Source organism: Octopus bimaculoides, chromosome 5, assembly GCF_046866305.1.
Source record: "Octopus bimaculoides isolate indiv1 chromosome 5, ASM4686630v1, whole genome shotgun sequence".
Classification (NCBI taxonomy): Eukaryota; Metazoa; Mollusca; class Cephalopoda; order Octopoda; family Octopodidae; genus Octopus; species Octopus bimaculoides.
This window is the reverse complement of record NC_142932.1, coordinates 17,293,327-17,312,131: the sequence shown is the minus strand read 5'-3', so window position 1 is coordinate 17,312,131 and position 18,805 is coordinate 17,293,327. Positions and strand designations below refer to the sequence as shown.

Here is an 18,805-nt window from a genome sequence, read left to right as displayed (position 1 = left end):
TCGTTATTCTCATTCACTCGTCATTACTTACTCTCTCTCTCTGTTTATCACTCTCTATATAGAGATAGATAGATACATATATTATATACATACATCTATATACATACACACACACACACATATATATATATATATATATATATACACATACACACCAATGTCGCCTTCCTGGCACGTGAAAAAACATTCGAGGGAGTTCGTTGCCAGTGCCGATGGACTGTCTCCTGTGCAGGTGGTACGTAAAATACACCATTTTGAGCATGGCCGTTGCCAGTACCGCCTGACTGGCCTTCGTGCCGGTGGCACATAAAAGCACCCACTACACTCTCTGAGTGGTTGGCGTTAGGAAGGGCATCCAGCTGTAGAAACTCTGCCAGATCAGATTGGAGCCTGGTGTAGCCATCTGGTTCACCAGTCCTCAGTCAAATCATCCAACCCATGCTAGCATGGAAAGCAGACGTTAAACGATGATGACACATATATACAACTATATATACACACACATATATATATACACACATATATATACACACACACACATGTGTATATAAATATATATATATATATATATATATATATATATATATATATATATATATATATATATATATATACGGTTTAGATATAGATTCAAGGCTTGAATATGGTACTTATGCGAAGGCACCCGAATATCGCATCCCAAAAGGATGGGTGATTAAAATCAAACAATAAGCAACACGGATTTCAAAAGTGATTGCAGTACGCACGTTTCATGCTACTTCAATTTATATATATATATATATATATATATATATATATATATATATATATATATATATATATATATACATATATATATAGGATCTTGTTGAGGGAAATACTCGGATCTTGTGAATTTTCTGAAGTCGTCTCCCCCACCCCTTGGAAAAGATTTTACCCACAAATTTCTTGATAATCGTAACATATACTTGTGAATTTTCCGAGGTTCTCTCCCCACCCTCCCGTTGCTTTGCGCTCATTTTTTTTTTTTTCATATTCGTTTCCTACACATTTTTTGGCTAATATTTACATTTTGACCCAACATTAACCAATTTTTTTTACACTCTTTGCACTATTTTTTTTCTGATTTTCGTTTCAGGGTCAAGTTGTAAACATTAACCGAAAAAAAAAAAAAAAAAAGTACTGGGGTCGATTCATTCGACTAGAAACCCTTCAAGACAGTGTCCCATGCTGGAGCACCGCCTTAAAAGAATTTCAGTCTAATGACTGAAACAAGTAAAAGGTAAATGTAGGTCTGCCTGAACAAGGCCAAACAACTGGAATTTGAATAAACTAGTGATGGTCTACAATGGCAAAAATTAGCTAATAAAAGTAGTGAAATAATTCATGAGTTGTGTGAAGAGTTCATTTCGAATAGAATACATGAGCTGAGGAACTTTTTACAACCTCATGAATATTCCTATATAAACAACCAAGTACAGCACTTAGGTTAAGCTTGCTTTGAGCTCTTTTGCTTTACAATGGCAGAAGACAGTTTGAGTTCAATCCCCTTGAAAGTTCGCTCTCGTATTAGTGAGTCTCCTCCTGCTGCCATCATGGCTTCTCTTCCGCGAACCAGCCTTAATGACGATAAACCCAAAAGTCGTAAACCTAAAGGTAAATAATGTCGCCCTCTTATATTCCTGCCTACAAAAGCACATTTGAACATCATTAGCACTGTTTCATAACACATCATGCCTTCATCCAATTCGTCATAGAAGATATATATATATATATATATATATATGAACACAACTCTGTTATGTTGTGTAGGCGGAAGTAGGGTGTTGGTTGTTTATGATATTTCTTTTCTTTTGACACACTGCAACATTGCTGTCCAGCTACTGTGTTTTAGATCAGGGGTTTTTAAACTGCGGTCCGCGGACCACAGGGTGTCCGCAAGGACAAGACACGGGGTCCGTGGACAGCAAATACTTTTTATGGGCAATTTGATTTTATATATGTTTTTTAATCGAAATCTTTTAATTGACAATAAACCTATTTGTTAAATACTGTTAAATAAATAAATGTAAAAATATATGTTATTTTAAGCAAATATTTATGTATAAATTTCATAAGCCTTTATAAGGGGGTCGATCCCTAAGGTAAAGCCTGAAATATAAAGGGGTCCGCAAGCCAAAAAGTTTGAAAACCCCTGTTTTAGATAATATGGTCAAGGTTATATCAACTTATATCCACTATGTTAGCAGTTTGTATTCAGTACACACATATAAAAAAAAAAGGTAAAGTGTATTTAGGAAGCTGAGCTTCGTTTTAATGTCGCTAATGTTTTCCGGTCAAACTAAAAGGTTTGACCCGGTGGGAAATAAAAAAAAAAAAAAATTCTTATAGGTGTAAAACAACTTGCTGCGAACGAATATGAAGAAAAAAAATGCGCACTCACGAACGGGGGGGTGCGGAGAGGCCTCGGAACATTCACATCGTCACACACACTCAGACACACTCACATATTCGTTTCCAGCAAGTTATTTTACACCTATTAGAATATTTTATTTTTTTAATATTTCCTACCGGGTCAAACCCTTTAGTTTGACCTATTTTCCATCACCCTTGAGCAACGCACTCAAACTTTATTGACCTATTTTAATGACAGCAAATAAACACATTATTATTATTATTGTTGCTTTTGGTAGAAGGCACTTGCCGTTTTGTGTTTGTGGTGCACTTCAGTGTTGCACTTAAACTTCGTCCGGTTGTTTTTGTTATTGTTACGATGCAGTTCAGTCCTGATTAAGTGGCCCCATCCCTTATACAATAACCACTTGTGTCTGTTTTTGCCACGGAGTTTTGGAATAGCCATCAGTACCTCACGAGGAATGAAAAGCGTAAGGAATTCTGGTGTTCCTCCATTATATTTCTAAAACATATTTCAGTGTTTCACAATAGTAATTATCAAATTGAAAGAAAAACAAAAACAGTAAATTTCAACTTTTAGCTCCGCTTTCCGTAGTTCCATGTTTTTCCCCGTTTTATGGGATAGTGGTAACTATTCCAGGACATGGCCCTTCATAGGGTAGGAGGAAGGCAAAGAATTCAGTAGCTTTTGTTTGTTTATAAAGTGTTCTCGTTTCATACAACGGGAATTACGATTCTGAAATAATTTTTCTCCGAAAATTTTAATTGTTTTTACATTTTTACACCCACCCCACTCAAATCAATTTCATATCATTTTACTTCCTCATGAGGTTGTGATAGCTTTTACAAAACTCTACTGTTTCTTTTGAGAAAGAAGGTATAAGTTGACAGAGATTTGGCTGCTATTTCTAGCTTCTCGAGTGACCACATATAAACAGACTGCTATTGGCCATTGCTGCTGCTCACTTTAAGTGCTGGACTGGACATGGATGTAGGCGAAATTAATGACTGTGATGTCATTATCTGGCATATGCTGGACAGTTTGACCGGAGCTGACCAGCCAGGGAGCCACACCAGGCGCCCGTTGTCTATTTTGGCACAGGTGCTTTTTCCGTGACAGGAGCGATGCATATAATCATTTAATGCCCGTTTTCCATGCTGGTATGGGTTGGATGGTTTGACAGGTGCTGGTAAGACTAAGGGCAACAAAAGGGGTTCATTGTTTATTCTGGCATGGTTTCTGTGGCTGGATGCTCTTCCTAATGCCAGTCACTTTACAGAGTGTACAGGGTGCTTTTCTTGTGGCACTAACACCAATGCTTTTAAAATCCTGGCATGGTCGGTTAAGAGCAAAACCAGTTGTCAACCTCTGTTTTTACTGGGTTTGGATTCTTCAAGAAATATCTATAATAATACTAGTGTTTTTCTCCGTCACAACATATTAATGACAGAGGAAAGGGTACTAGATGAATAAGGAAGAGAGAAGTGATGGCTAACTGGTAGTGGGACCATTTTGACTCTGTTTGAGTATGTGTGTGTGTGTGTGTGTATGTAAAAGTGAGGTGTGTGTGTGTGTGTGTGCAATGGAAGTGGGATGGGGTGAACATTCAATGTTGAAAAGAAAAATCAAACAGCGTTTCAATTCTGTGTGTGTACGTGTACAAGGGAAGTATGTGAATGTTTGTATGTGTAAACCAGTAACAAACGATGATCAATGTCACATCTCAAAAGACACTGCGTGGCACCTTGGGCAAGTGTCTTCTACTATAGCCTTGGGCTGACCAAAGCCTTGTGAGTGGATTTGGTAGACGGAAACTGAAAAAAGCCTGTCGTATATATGTATATATATATATATATATATATATATATATATATATATATATATATATATATATATATATGTGTGTGTTTGTCCCCCGCAACATTGCTTGACAACCGATGGTGGCGTGTTTAGGTCCCCGTAACTTAGCGTTTCGGCAATAGAGAACCGATAGAATAAGTACTAGGCTTCCAAAGAATAAGTCTTGGGGTCGATTTGCTCGACTAAAGGCGGTGCTCCAGCATGGCCACAGTCAAATGACTGAAACAAGTAAAAGAGTAAGAGTATATAAAATACTACAATTAACCATCATTTTTTATGGCACGGGGCCAGCTGGTTTATAATAATTCTTTCTATTATTGGGACAAAGCCAGTAATTTGGGGGTGGCGAGTCTTGTTGATTACTCTAACCTCAGTGCCCAACCGATATTGATTTTATTGACACTGAAAGGATGAAAGGCAAAGTTGACCTTAGCAGAATTTGAACAAGGAATTTTAAAACTGGATGAGATAATGCAGAGCATTTTGTCTGATGAGTTAATAATTCCACCAGCTTGCTACCTTAGAAGCATTTATAATGACTGTTTCTCTTATAGGTACAAGGCCTGAAATTGTTGGGGATGGGGCTAGTCAATTATACTGATCCCTGTGCCCAGCTGGTGCTTATTTTATCGACCTTGAAAGAATGAATGGCAAAGTCAACCTCACAAAAAGAAACATTTACAACCGTGCTGTCAAAAATGATGGCTAGTTGTAGTATTTCATATGTAAACAAGGACAAATGATAGAATCATCATCATTTAATGTCCACTTTCCATGCTAGCATGGGTTGGACGATTTGACTGAGGACTAGTGAACCAGATGGCTGCACCAGGCTCCAGTTTGATCTGGCAGAGTTTCTACAGCTGGATGCCCTTCCTAACACCAACCACTCCAAGAGTGTAGTGGGTGCTTTTACGTGCCACCGGCACGAAGGCCAGTCAGGTGGTACTGGCAACGGACACGCTCAAAATGGTGTATTTTACATGCCACCTGCACGGGAGCCCGTCCAGCGGTACTGGCAACGAACTCGCTTGAATGTCTTTTCACGTGCCACTGGCACAAGTGCCAGGAAGGCGACGCTGGGCACAGGTGCCATCACGATTTCCAGAAATAAAAAAAGGACACTGCTTACATTATCATCATAACTTAGCAGTTCAGCAGAGAGACTGATAAAATAAGTACCAAGCTTAACAAAAAAGAAGTACTGGAGTCGATTTGTTCGAGTAAAAATTCTTCAAGGTTGTGCCCCAGCATGACCGCAGTCCAATGACTGAAATGAGTAAAAAATAAACGATGTAAGTTAAATTAGCACCCAAGCCCGAATGGAAATGTGAATTTTAAAATGATGCAATCAATAGGCTTGTTTGTGTGAATATATTTACAAATAAACACAAACATACCTTTTCCTTTGAAGGTGTTTATTATTTCCATAATCCATTTATTGAAACTTCTGTCCCACCTCTGAGGGAAACATATGCTACCAGTAACTATACTTTGCTATTGATTAACTTATCTCTTTTTCCTTTCTCTCTCCCAAGGTTCTATGATTGTCAGTACTTGACTCTATATGGGATTCGCTTTGTCTATTATCTCCACCTAGAAAGCCCCCATAAAAAGTCCTTAATCTGTTTGATACCAACTCATTTCAGATTACCCTTGTTTCTAATACAAACTTCCTAATTTCAAATGATCTAAATTAAAACACTTTTATCAAAATTTTTTTTGTGTTTGTAGGTTACAAAAGCCAGCTTAATAATGACCTATTTTATTAGAATCTTCATTATTTTCAAAATTAATTTTAATGAAGGCATTTGCTTTTCATTAGAGACAGAGTAACAGAAGGATTAAAATGAAGTTATGGGCAAGGGGTAGGTGGAACCTGACACATATGTAGGAGGAGTATTTTCTCCTGGAACTGTCTCTGCAGTGGCCAGTCTTCTCATGTCTTGAGCACACTTGAACTTAACATGAGTGTGTTTGTGTATACGTATCTCTCTCTCCCTCTATATATATATATATATATATATATATATATATATATATATATATATATACACACACACACATACTTATCATCATCATCATTGTTTAATGTCCACTTTCCATGCTGGCATGGGTTGGACGGTTTGACAGGCTCCAATCTGATCTGGCAGAGTTTCTACAGCTGGATGCCCTTCCTAATGCCAACCACTCCGAGAGTGTAGTGGGTGCTTTTACGCACCACCAGCATGAGGGCCAGTCAGGCGGTACTGGCAATAGCCACGCTCAAATGGTGTTTTTACGTGTCACCTGCACAGGAGCCAGTCCAGCAGTTCCGGATTCAGTCCCACTGCGTGGCACCTTGAGCAAGTGTCTTCTACTATAGCCTCGGGCTGACCAAAGCCGTGTGAGTGGATTTGGTAGATGGAAACTGAAAGAAGCCCATCGTATATATATATATGTGTGTGTGTGTGTGTGTGTGTGTTGTATATGTTTGTGTTTGTCCCCCCAACATCGCTTGACAACCGATGCTGGTGTGCTTAGGTCCCCGTAACTTAGCGGTTCGGCAAAAGAGAACGATAGAATAAGTACTAGGTTTACAAAGAATAAGTCCTGGGGTCGATTTGCTCGACTAAAGGCAGTGCTCCAGCATGGCCACAGTCAAATGACTGAAACAAGTAAAAGAGTGTAAAGTGTAATAAATATATTTCTGTTTATTAGAGAGCGTGTTTGAAAGATTATTAACTGTAGAGCTTAGATCTAAACATGAGTTATATCCCTTTGGTCAGTGCTATTTAATTATCTCCTACAGTGACCTTACATCCTCTTTCTTTTTTTATTTTTGTTTTCCTCTAGATACAAAGTTTAAGCAGCAACGTCTCCCTGCATGGCAGCCTATTCTAACAGCAGAAACTGTTCTGCCAGCATTCTTTGCTCTTGGAATCACCTTCATTCCCCTCGGAGCTGTCCTACTGCTGACATCAAACCACGTAAGTGATCACATTAACCAATTCATGACCATAAAGGCGGGTCAATATGCTAAGTCAGAATGTTTTTTTTGTATTCTTCCTTTCTACTTGGAGAGTTTAAATGTAATCACAAAAGATATGTCCTTCTGTTGAAATGAAATTTCAGTAAATTTCTATATCTTTGTGCAGCTGAAGATTGCTCTGCATTTTACATTTGATGTAATGTTTCACATTGCTTAAATAAATAGTCGCATGAAACGATCATACTGCATTAACTTTGGATATCCTTGTTGCTTATTTTGATTTTAATCACACTTATATGTCTATATATAAATAAATTTAGTAAATGGAGTAAAACGCATATGTTAACTGAATACTTTTATTTCCAACATATGTTTCGAAGATTACAAATTATTCCTTCCATAGGAATAGGTGATGTTGATAAGAATGTAAGGGAAATGCATGGGAATCGGTTAAAATGTCTTACAGTTAAGCTGGTTCCCATGCATTTCCCTGAAGAGAAGATTACATTCTTATCAACATCACCTATTCCTATGGAAGGAATAATTTGTAATCTTTGAAACATATGTTGGAAATAAAAGTATTCAGTTAACATATGCGTTTTACTCCGTTTACTAAATTTATATATTTACTCAAGTACCCAAAATAACAAGGAGTTTCTACCTCATAAACAGGAGTTACACCACAGTCATTTTGTGATCTTTGCTACCCTGGTATCTATTAAACAATTTATTTTGTCCGGGTTAATTATTAACTAAGAAAAAATAAATACATATAATAATAATAATAATAATAATATATATATATATATATATATATATATATATACATATATATATATATATATATATATATATATATACATATATATATATATATATATATATATCTACATATATATATATATATCTATATATATATATATATATATATATGTGCCTGTGTGTGTATGGTGTAGTGAAATGGTCTAAGATAAGATCTTTTGTGGTGAAATTAGGATAGACATATATGTATATGTAGGTATGTGTGTACGTGTATAGATGTGTGAATGTTAGTGCTTGCTAAGTTGTGGCATTTGTTGAAATGTTACTTGTTGAGATTTTACTTGCTGAGTTGTGCTCCAGACATAGAGGTGGGTGCCTTGTAATGAGTGTGGACAAACAAGTGGACAGTGCAGCTGTATGTTTTGTCTTTTGCTGCAGGTGATGGAAGTAACAGCTGACTACACCAACTGTGTTAGTATTCACAGCACCGCCAATACAACCTGCTCTAAAATCATCAACAACAACAGTACCTCGAACTGTCAGTGTCGTATAGAGATTGATCTCAAAAATAACTTTAAGGTAAGGAATTTCATTCACACATTTCTGCCTCTCTCTTTCTACCTCTGCCTCCCTCCTTCTCTCTCTATCTTTCTTACTCTCACTCTTCCACCTCTCTCTCTGTATTATCTCTTGTATTGAGTGACTGAAATCATCAACATCATCATCATTTAACGTTTGTTTTCCATGGACAGTTTTGACTGAAAACTGGGCAGCTACACCAGACTCCCGTCTGATTTTGGCTTGGTTTCTGCAGCTGGATGCCCTTCCTAACACCAACCACTCCGAGAGTGTAGTGGGTGATTTCTACATGCTACCAGCACAGGTGCCAATTACGAGACACTGGCATCGGCTATGAGTACGATCGCACTTGGCTTGGCAAGTCTTCTCACGCACAGCATATTGCCAAAGGTCTCGGTCACTTGTCATTGCCTGTGTGAGGCCAAAAGTTCGAAGAGTGCTTTTTACGTGCCACCAGCATATGTACATGAAAAGGCTTCGTTCAGTCTCCATCTACCAAATTCACTCACATTGTTAAGGCTCTGGCTAAGCTGTGGCTATAACAGAAGATACTTGTCTAAGGTGGCACTCAGCAGGACTGAACCAGAATCCATGTGGCTGAGAAGCAAACTCCTTAACCACACAGCACTATATTTTCTTCTGCTTTTCCATGTTAGTATGGATCGGAAGGGACATTTTGAGGCCAAATTTTGCAGCTTGATGCTCTTTCTGCTTTTAGGTGCTCCTTATCACATTCACACACATGGTATATATCTATTCCATGAAATGGAATACGCACAACAATTTTGTTAGGAAAGAACTATTTTAAAATGAACTCCCTTTTGTCTTGACAGGCCCCAGTGTACTTGTATTATGGACTGACCAACTTTTATCAGAATCACCGACGCTATGTCCGTTCCCGGGATGACAGGCAGCTAAAGGGTGATATATTCCCACCAAATGATCTCGTCCGAGAATGTGAGCCGTTCCGTCTGTACAACAAAACAATTGGTTATGCACCATGTGGTGCTATAGCTAACAGTTTGTTCAATGGTATGTTGATTCAGATTAACTCTTCTCTATTTAATTTGTATTTTAAGGTAATTGTATGCTGTCAACTTAATGTGACAGTCCCCTGAAGGGAATAATACTACTGTCGGTTAGACCGAGAAAGCTGCACTGCTTCCTGTCCACTAAGTTATGAGGATATAAACACACCAAAACCAGTTGTCAAGCACTGGTGGGGAACAAACACAGCACACACACAATGGGCTTTCAGTTTCTGCCTACCAAATCCACTGATGAGGCTTTGGTCGACCCAAGAAGACACTTACACAAGGCGCCATACAGTGGGGACTGAACCTGGAGCCATGTAGCTGGGAAGTAAATGCATAATTTATAACAAAGTACAATACAAAATAGGGTTGGTAGGCAAAGTGTTAAAACAATTGTCTGTTCTCTTCCAAAATAATGTTTGTGTTTCTTTTTCTTTTCTTTTTTCTTTTTTTTTTTTTTTTTTTTGCAATGGGAAATCTTTCATGCTAATGGTTTACATTTTCTATTCTATTTTAACAGATTCTTTCCAATTGGAATATGTGAACAGATCAAGAGTTGTGCCTCTGATCAAGACTGGGATTGCTTGGGATTCTGATAAGAAAGTGAAATTTCGTAACCCATCAGAGCCATGTAAAGACACTTATATTTTCTTCTGTTTCTTGTCTTTTTTTTTCTTCTGTGTTGTTATTATTAGTGTTATTATTAAGCGGTGAAACATTTTGTCTGTCTTTATGTTCTGTGTTCAAATTCTGCCTTTCATCCTTTCGGGGTTGGTAAATTGAGTACCAGTGAAACACTGGGGTTGATGTAATTGACTATCCCCCTCCCCACAGGTTTCAGGTCTTGTGCTTATAGTAGAAAGGATTATTATTAAAGCGACAAGTTGGCCAGAAGTGTTAGCATGCCGGGCAAAATGCTGAGGGACATTTTGTCTATCTTTGCATTCTGAGTTCAAATTCTGCTGTGATTGACTTTGACTTTCATCCTTTTGGGGTTGATAAATGAAGTAAAACACTGGGGCTGATGTAATCGACTAGTCCCCCTCCTCTGAAATTTAGTAGAAAGGATTATTATTATTATTATTATTATTATTATTTAAGGCAGTGAGTTGGCGCCTATTATAATTATTGTTATTATTATTATTATTATTATTATTTAAGGCAGTGAGTTGGCGCCTATTATAATTATTGTTATTATTATTATTGAGTGAGAGAGCAGAGCATGCCATCAAAGTGACACTGGGGTAAAATATACGAAGCCCAGTATACCCATCATGACTACCCGTCTGATAGAGGTACACCAGGCACATGCATCACAACCATATGTGCGCGACATGGTGGTCTCATATCAAGATAAACAGCGCATGACCTTGCAGGTGGGGCCGAATTAGAATTTTCTTCAGGTCGAGTAGCCCATCCCGCTCAAAAGGTCCTTGAATAAGGTTTGTTTAAGGATGTTGAGCAAAACACCCATGTTTCCAAAAAGTGAATTATTCAAACCCTAAAGAATTCCTCTCAACACATGGCTATGATGCTCCCCCACTACTTCTGCTCATGATCAGAGATGCACATATCGTCAGCCACCAAGGGACATGCTTAACTGGTTAAGGTCAAACAACTGACAAGCAAATCTGTGGTATTGAGCAGAATATTTGCTGTAGTCCATCTTTTATACCAAGACAAAACAATATTATTATTATTATTATTATTATTATTATTATTATTATTATTATTATTTAAGGCAGTGGGTTGGCAGAACCGTTAGCATGCTGGACAAAAAATGCTTAGCAGCATTTCATCCATCTTTATGTTTTGAGTTCAAATGCCATTGAGGTTGACTTTGCCTTTTGTCCTTTTGGGGTTGATGACATAAGTACCAGCTGCACACTGATATTGATGTAATTGACTCCCCAACCCCTACCGCTCTGAAATTGCTGGTCATGTGCCGAAATTTGAGATTTATAAAGGTGACGAACTGGCAGAAGTGTTAGCATGCTGAGCGAAATGCGCAGTGGCATTTCGCCTTTCTTAATGTTCTGAGTTCAAATTCTGCTGAGGTTGACTTTGCCTTTCATCCTTTTGGGGTTAATGAAATAAGTACCAGTTGAGCACTGGCATTGATGTAATTGACTGGCCCTCTTCCCACAAAATTTCAGTTCATGTGCCTGTAATAGAAGGGGTTATTATTGTTATTATTATTCAAGACAGCGAGCTGGCAGAATTGTTAGCATGCCAGACAAAAGGCTTCGCACCATTTTGTTCATCTTTCTGTTTTGAGTTCAGATGCTGCTGAGGTCGACTTTGCCTTTCACCCTTTTGGGTTGATGAAATAAGTACCAGCTGCACACAGTGGGGTCGATGTAGCTGACTAGTCTCCTCTCACCAAATTTCAGGTCTTGTGCCTATTGTAGAAAGAAATTATAATTACTTGAAAACTTCATCCAGCTTTGTACTTTCTGAGTTTAAATCCTGTTGAGATGAACTTTGCCCTTCATCCTTTTGGGGGGTCGATAAAATAAAATACTAGCCAAGTTCTGGGGTTGATGTAATCAGGTGACCCTCCTCAACTCTTCCTGGCCTTGTGCCAAAATTTGAATCATTTATTGTTATTAGATATTATTATTACTGTTATTATAATTATTGTGACACTGTGGTAAAATTAATTCTTCTAATAGGAGAGTATTGTAGTTCGCTTGAAGCATTGTGTATTGTTTGTAAAGAATAAAATGTTTAGAATGGTACAACAATGCACTATAAAACAAAAAATGGACTATATACCTGTTGTAATTTAGTTATCTATAGTCCGATGATATTTCATCTAAGAAGATCTGAAGAAGGAATTGTAATTCCGAAATATCATCAGACTATAGATAACCAAATTGCAACAGGTGTATAGTCCATTTCTTGTTTTATAGTGCATTGTTGTACCATTCTAAACTTTTTATTCTTTAATTCTTCTAATATTTGGGAGTAAATTAAATGCATTAAAACAAAAACAGGAAATCATTTGGTGTGGGTGTTAAGAGTAGAAAGGGGCTATTTTGAAGGAGATAAACTTGATTAAATTACTAGTAATTTTGGACTGATCTTGTAATATGATATTGATAGAAAGTCAAACTGTGTAAATCTGATAAAGCTATTTAAATGTGAAATTGTCTTTCAATTCAAGTGAACTCACAGTATGTTAAGCCTCCCTATTGGCAGAAGAGCATCTGGGACCTGGATCCGAACAACACAGATGATGATAATGGCTACCACAATGAAGATCTAATTGTGTGGATGCGCACTGCAGCATTACCGACATTCCGTAAACTTCACCGCCGTATTAACCATACTGGTATATTTTCGGATAATCTACCGGCTGGTAGATATTCGGTAATAATCAACTACAGTATCCTTGTTTTTATGTTTGTAATTCTTTGATTATCATGACATTTTTTTTTTCTCCTTCAACTCTCTCATGCAAATCACTTGCCCCAACAGGTCTTCGCAAGCCGAGTTTAGTGTCCAATGAAGGAGAGGTTGGCATGGGTGCCAGTCGGTGAATTTAGTTCGATTTCGATTTCACTTGCCTCAACAGGTTTTCACAAGTGCAGTTTAGTGTCCAATGAAGGGAAGGTATGTATAAGTGGGCTGGCTACACCCCTGGCAGAGGCGTTGGATTATGGTCTCACTTGGCTTGCCGGGTCTTCTCACGCACAGCATATTTCCAAAGGTCTCGGTCAAAAGTCATTGCCTCGGTGAGGCCTAATATATATATATATACAGATGAGAGAGCGAGTTTTTGAAGTGTTGTACAGATATTATATAGTTAGAATAATAAGGTAGTCAGAATGTTGGATGATTATATATTTTTATTTACATCTTATTTATATTTTTAGTACTTTCTTTTATTATCGGATTTATCAAAAATGGAAGAAAGCACTAAAAATGTAAATAAATAAAAAAATATATATATATTCATCCAACATTCTGACTACCTTATTATTCATCATCATCATCATCATCGTTTAACGTCCGCTTTCCATGCTAGCATGGGTTGGACGATTTGACTGAGGACTGGTGAAACCGGATGGCAACACCAGGCTCCAGTCTGATTTGGCAGAGTTTCTACAGCTGGATGCCCTTCCTAACGCCAACCACTCAGAGAGTGTAGTGGGTGCTTTTACGTGTCACCCGCACGAAAACGGCCACGCTCGAAATGGTGTCTTTTATGTGCCACCCGCACAAGCCAGTCCAGGGGCACTGGCAACGATCTCGCTCGAAAATCCTACAGGAGCCAGTCAGGCGGTACTGGCAACGGCCACGCTCAAAATGGTGCATCTCATGTGCCACCCGCACAAGAACCAGTCCAGGGGCACTGGCAACGATCTTACTTGGCTTGCCGGGTCTTCTCACGCACAGCCCATTTCCAAAGGTCTCGGTCCGTAGTCATCGCCTCGGTGAGGCCCAATGTACGAAGGTCTTGCCTCACCACCTCAGCCCAGGTCTTCCTGGGCCTACCTCTTCCACGGGTTCCCTCAACTGTTAGGGTGTGGCACTTTTTCACGCAGCTATCCTCCTCCATTCTCACCACATGTCCATACCAGCGCAATCGTCTCTCTTGCACGCCACAACTGATGCTTCTAATGTTCAGCTTTTCTCTCAAGATACTTACACTCTGACGGGTATTCACATTGACATTACACATCCAACGGAGCATACTGGCTTCATTCCTTGCGAGCTTACGTATGTCCTCAGCAGTTACAGCCCATGTTTCACTGCCATGTAGCATGGTTGTTCGTACGCATGCGTCATACAGTCTGCCTTTTACTCTGAGTGAGAGTCCCTTTGTCGCCAGCAGGGGTAAGAGCTCTCTAAACTTTGCCCAGGCTATTCTTATTCTAGCAGCTACACTTTCAGCGCACCCACCCCCACTACTAACTTGGTCGCCCAGATAGCGGAAGCTATCGACTACCTCTAGTTTTTCACCCTGGAATGAGATAGAAGTTGTTTCCTGTTTGTTTGCAGTCTTTATTGCACCTGAACATCTGCCACAAACAAAAACTAACTTGCTAGTTAACCTGCCTTTGATGTTGCTGCACCTCTTATGTGTCCATAGCTTGCACCGGGTACATCTTATAGAGTTACTACCTACTCCTTTTCTACATACTGAGCAGGGCCATCTACCTGAAGGGGTTTGTGTTTTATCTACCTTCCTACTTATTAGGATTTTGGTTTTAGCTAGGTTGACTCTAAGGCCCTTCAATTCTAGACCTTGCTTCCACACCTGAAACTTCTCCTCTAGTTCTGATAGTGACTCCGCAATTAGGGCAAGGTCATCAGCATAGAGGAGCTCCCAGGGGCAACCTGTCTTGAACTCCTCTGTGATTGCCTGGAGGACTATGGTAAATAATAGGGGGCTGAGGACGGAACCTTGGTGGACCCCTACCTCTACCCGGAATTCATTGCTGTACTCATTTCCAACCCTCACCTTACTGGCCGCATCTCTGTACATGGCTCGCACAGCTCTCACTAGCCATTCTTCTATCCCAAGTTTCCTCATTGACCACCAGATAAGGGATCGGGGGACCCTGTCAAAGGCTTTCTCCATGTCAACGAAAGCCAGGTACAGAGGTTTATCCTTGGCTAGGTATTTCTCTTGCAACTGTCTCACTAGAAATAAGGCATCAGTAGTGCTTTTACCTGGCACGAACCCAAACTGCATCTCATCTAAATTGATTCGCTCCCTAATTAGTTGGGCTATGACCCTCTCTGTAACTTTCATAACCTGATCTAACAGCTTGATGCCTCTGTAATTATTTGTATCTAAAGCGTCCCCTTTACCTTTGTAGCAGTTGACTATGATGCTGCTACACCAGTCATAGGGTATGACTCCTTCGTGTATCACCTGGTTCGTAATACGGGTGACTAGGCTATAGCCAACACTGCCAGATATTTTGAGCATCTCTGCAGTGATTCCTGATGGGCCGGGGGCTTTCCCGGTCTTCATACTCTTAATTGCTTTATCTACCCTGGTACTATCAACTCGGATAGCTGGTCCCTCTATTGGGTCGACATAAGGCAGGCTCTCTCTATTATTCTATATATATATCATCATCATCATTATTTAACATCCGTTTTCCATGCTGGCATGGGTTGGCAGGTTCGACTGGGGTTTGGGGAGCCAGGAGGCTGCAGCAGGCCCCTGTATGATCTGGCAGAGTTTCTACAGCTGGATGCCCTTCCTAATGCCAATCACTCCGAGAGTGTAGTGGGTGCTTTTTATGTGCCACTGGCACAGGGGCCAGAGGAGGCTGGCAACGTCCATGACTGGTTGGTGCTTTTTACGTACCACCGGCATGGAAGCCAGTCAAGGCGGCGCTGGTATTGGCCACGTTAAGACAGTGCTTTTTACATGCCATCGGCACAGGGATCACAACTACAATTTCCATTTGATTTTGATGTACTTAACTCAATAGGTCCCCTCAAGCACAGCATGTCGCCCTATGATCCAAGGTACTTTTGGGTGGGCTGGTTATGCAACACTGGTGTAGTTTACAGCTGTGATCTCACTTTACTTGCCGGGTCTTCTCAATCACAGCATATCTCCAGAGGTCTCGGTCTTCTGTCATTGCCTCTGTGAGTCCCAACAGTTGAAGGTCATGCTTCACCACCTCATCCTATGTCTGCCTGGGTCTCTCTCTATCCTGGATTGGCACTTCTTCACACAGCTCTCCTCATCCATCTGTAGTACATAACCATACCAACACAAACGTCTCTCTTGCATGTCACATCAAATACTTCTTATGTCCAACATTTCTCTCCGGGCGCTTACACTGTCGCGTGTGCACACTAACATTACACGTCCAGCGGATCATGCTAGCTTCATTTCTTTCGAGCCTATGAATGTCTTCAGCAGTCACGACCCATGTTTCACTGCCGTGAAGTGGAACATGGGCCACACATACATTCTCTAAAATCCACACACAGGAAACTGTGTTTTTTGTGTTGTTTTGTTTTGTTGATTTCTTTAACCAGTGACTCCCAGATTATCCTGTGACCAGTTTCAGTGGCACCAAACGTATTGTGTTGACTACAATGTCATGGCTGGGAGGCAAGAATCCTTTTCTGGGCATCACTTACCTGGTTGTTGGCTGCATCTGTATCCTCCTAGGAATCGTTCTGTTTTTCATTCGTTTCAGATGTGGAAAGAGGTAAGTGTTCTCTTGTATTGGCTTGTGTATTTGTGTGTTTTTTGTGTGCATATTTGTGCTTTTGTGTATGTGTATGTCTTCAGAATGAAACGATTGGGTGCAGCTGTTTAGACACTGACAATTTGGCGCGGCTGATTGGGCTTTGGATCTGCTTAAGCAACTACGTTTTGGTGTACACACACCAGCACTGAAATGTACGTGTACAGATAGAGGGTGGGAGGTGTAGGAAAGGTTTAAAAAACCAGTGGCATTTTTTTAAAACAGACAGTGAAGCCTGGTTCAATTTTCTTCTTAACCAGCCCCTGCCAAACCGTCCAACCCATGGCAGCTTAGAAAACAGATGTTGGATGATAATGATGACAAGATGTAAAACTGGACCTTTAAGATACATGGAATAAGGCAATTTCTGGACACATAGTGTATATGATATCTCTTTCAAACTTTCCTTTTTTTTCTTTCCTTGTAGATCTCAAGAATTGAACCTACGATGAGTTACATGTTGACCAGAAGAGCTGACCAATCTGCCAGCCACCTGGTCCACTGGGTGACTGGCATTTCATGTACTGTGAACTTCTTTTCCTTTGTAAACCTTAATGTTTTATAAAACATACACTGTTTTATATATACACACACACACACACATATATATATACATATATGTATATGTAGTTTGTGTGTAAAGTATATTCATATATGGCGAAATATACATATACACACATGCACATGTTTCTGTTGATAATGTTTGTGTAAATACTGAATATAGTAATGAATGGATATTTATTTATACATATACAAGGTATGTAAGCAGATTTCTGTATATAAACATATTTGTGTAATCTGTGTGCTCTCTTCTCTCTCTCTCTCTCTATATATATACACACACACACACACATATATATACTCATACATACTCACTAACATATTGATACCACAGGTAACAGTTGAAGCATTCCAATAAAATTGATGTAAATTAAAGCCATTTTTAACTGCATCTTTGTGATATATAGCAAGAACAAAGAATTTATAAACCCACACAATTATATCTTTATATACACATACTTTTTCTCTCCCTTTTGTTGGTCTCTGAAATGAGTGCACACATACTTGCACTTGTGTGCAGAAACACTGGGTTCCTATTAACCCTTCTGATACCATCTGACCCGAAACCACCCTCGGTTCTATGATCTGAATTCCTGGTTTTAAAATGATCTAAATTAAATCTTTCTTTTGAAATTTCATGTTAATTTATATTACAAACAACAGCTTAAAAATGTCAGTCATTTTAATTCTTGGTTATTTTCAAAATTTGAAACAGAGACCAGAGACAGTGTATTTCAGCAGAAATATGGTAACAAAATGGTTGAGTCATCAGTAATTTTTTAATAAACGTACATACACACATTTGTAAATGCATATACAGCAATATGAGTGTCTACACATAAACACATACATGTGTACAGTGGATATTAGTGAAGAAAATACTGTTTTGGTAGTTAGAAATAATGTCCATAATGAAGGAGGTGGTTTATGCTGTGATATAGAACAAACCTCTCTCTCTCTTGGCAGTTGATTACTAAAGCTATAAACTATAATGCTACATTGTCCTGCTCTGCCTAGTTATCAGAAGACAGACAGGGACTTGTTACCTGAAATAATACACTAGTGTCTTAGTTCAGAGAGTTAACTACATTACATGACTATGATCCTCTGTGGTTTGTGAGAGGATTATGGTTAATCTGAATCAGCTTCTGCTCCTAAACCATATCAATGCTTTGTGTCTATGGATGCTTATATGGTTGCTAAAAGTTTTATATATATATATATATATTTATTTATTTATTTAAGGGCATTACTATACAAGAATGCCTCACGGTACTTTGACCTTAGAGTCCCTCTTAGTGTGAGGCATTCTTGTATAGTAATGCTCTTATATAAATAAATATATTTTGGGGAATAAATGATGGATTTTTCCCTTATGAGGTTTTTTTTTCATGCTAGCTACTTGATA

At 39.0% G+C, this 18,805-nt stretch overlaps 1 protein-coding gene across 1 annotated transcript; it reads left to right on the top strand.

Moving 5' to 3' along the window:
• Positions 1–1,477: 1,477 nt before the first annotated feature.
• LOC106876906 (cell cycle control protein 50A) lies at positions 1,478–17,814 on the top strand. Its single transcript, XM_014925655.3, has 8 exons — positions 1,478–1,635; positions 7,091–7,224; positions 8,427–8,567; positions 9,401–9,599; positions 10,122–10,232; positions 12,771–12,992; positions 16,632–16,797; positions 17,264–17,814. The coding sequence occupies exons 1-8, from the start codon at positions 1,500–1,502 to the stop codon at positions 17,286–17,288; spliced, it is 1,134 nt and encodes a 377-aa protein (XP_014781141.1). The 5' UTR covers positions 1,478–1,499; the 3' UTR covers positions 17,289–17,814.
• The last annotated feature ends 991 nt before the right edge of the window (positions 17,815–18,805 follow it).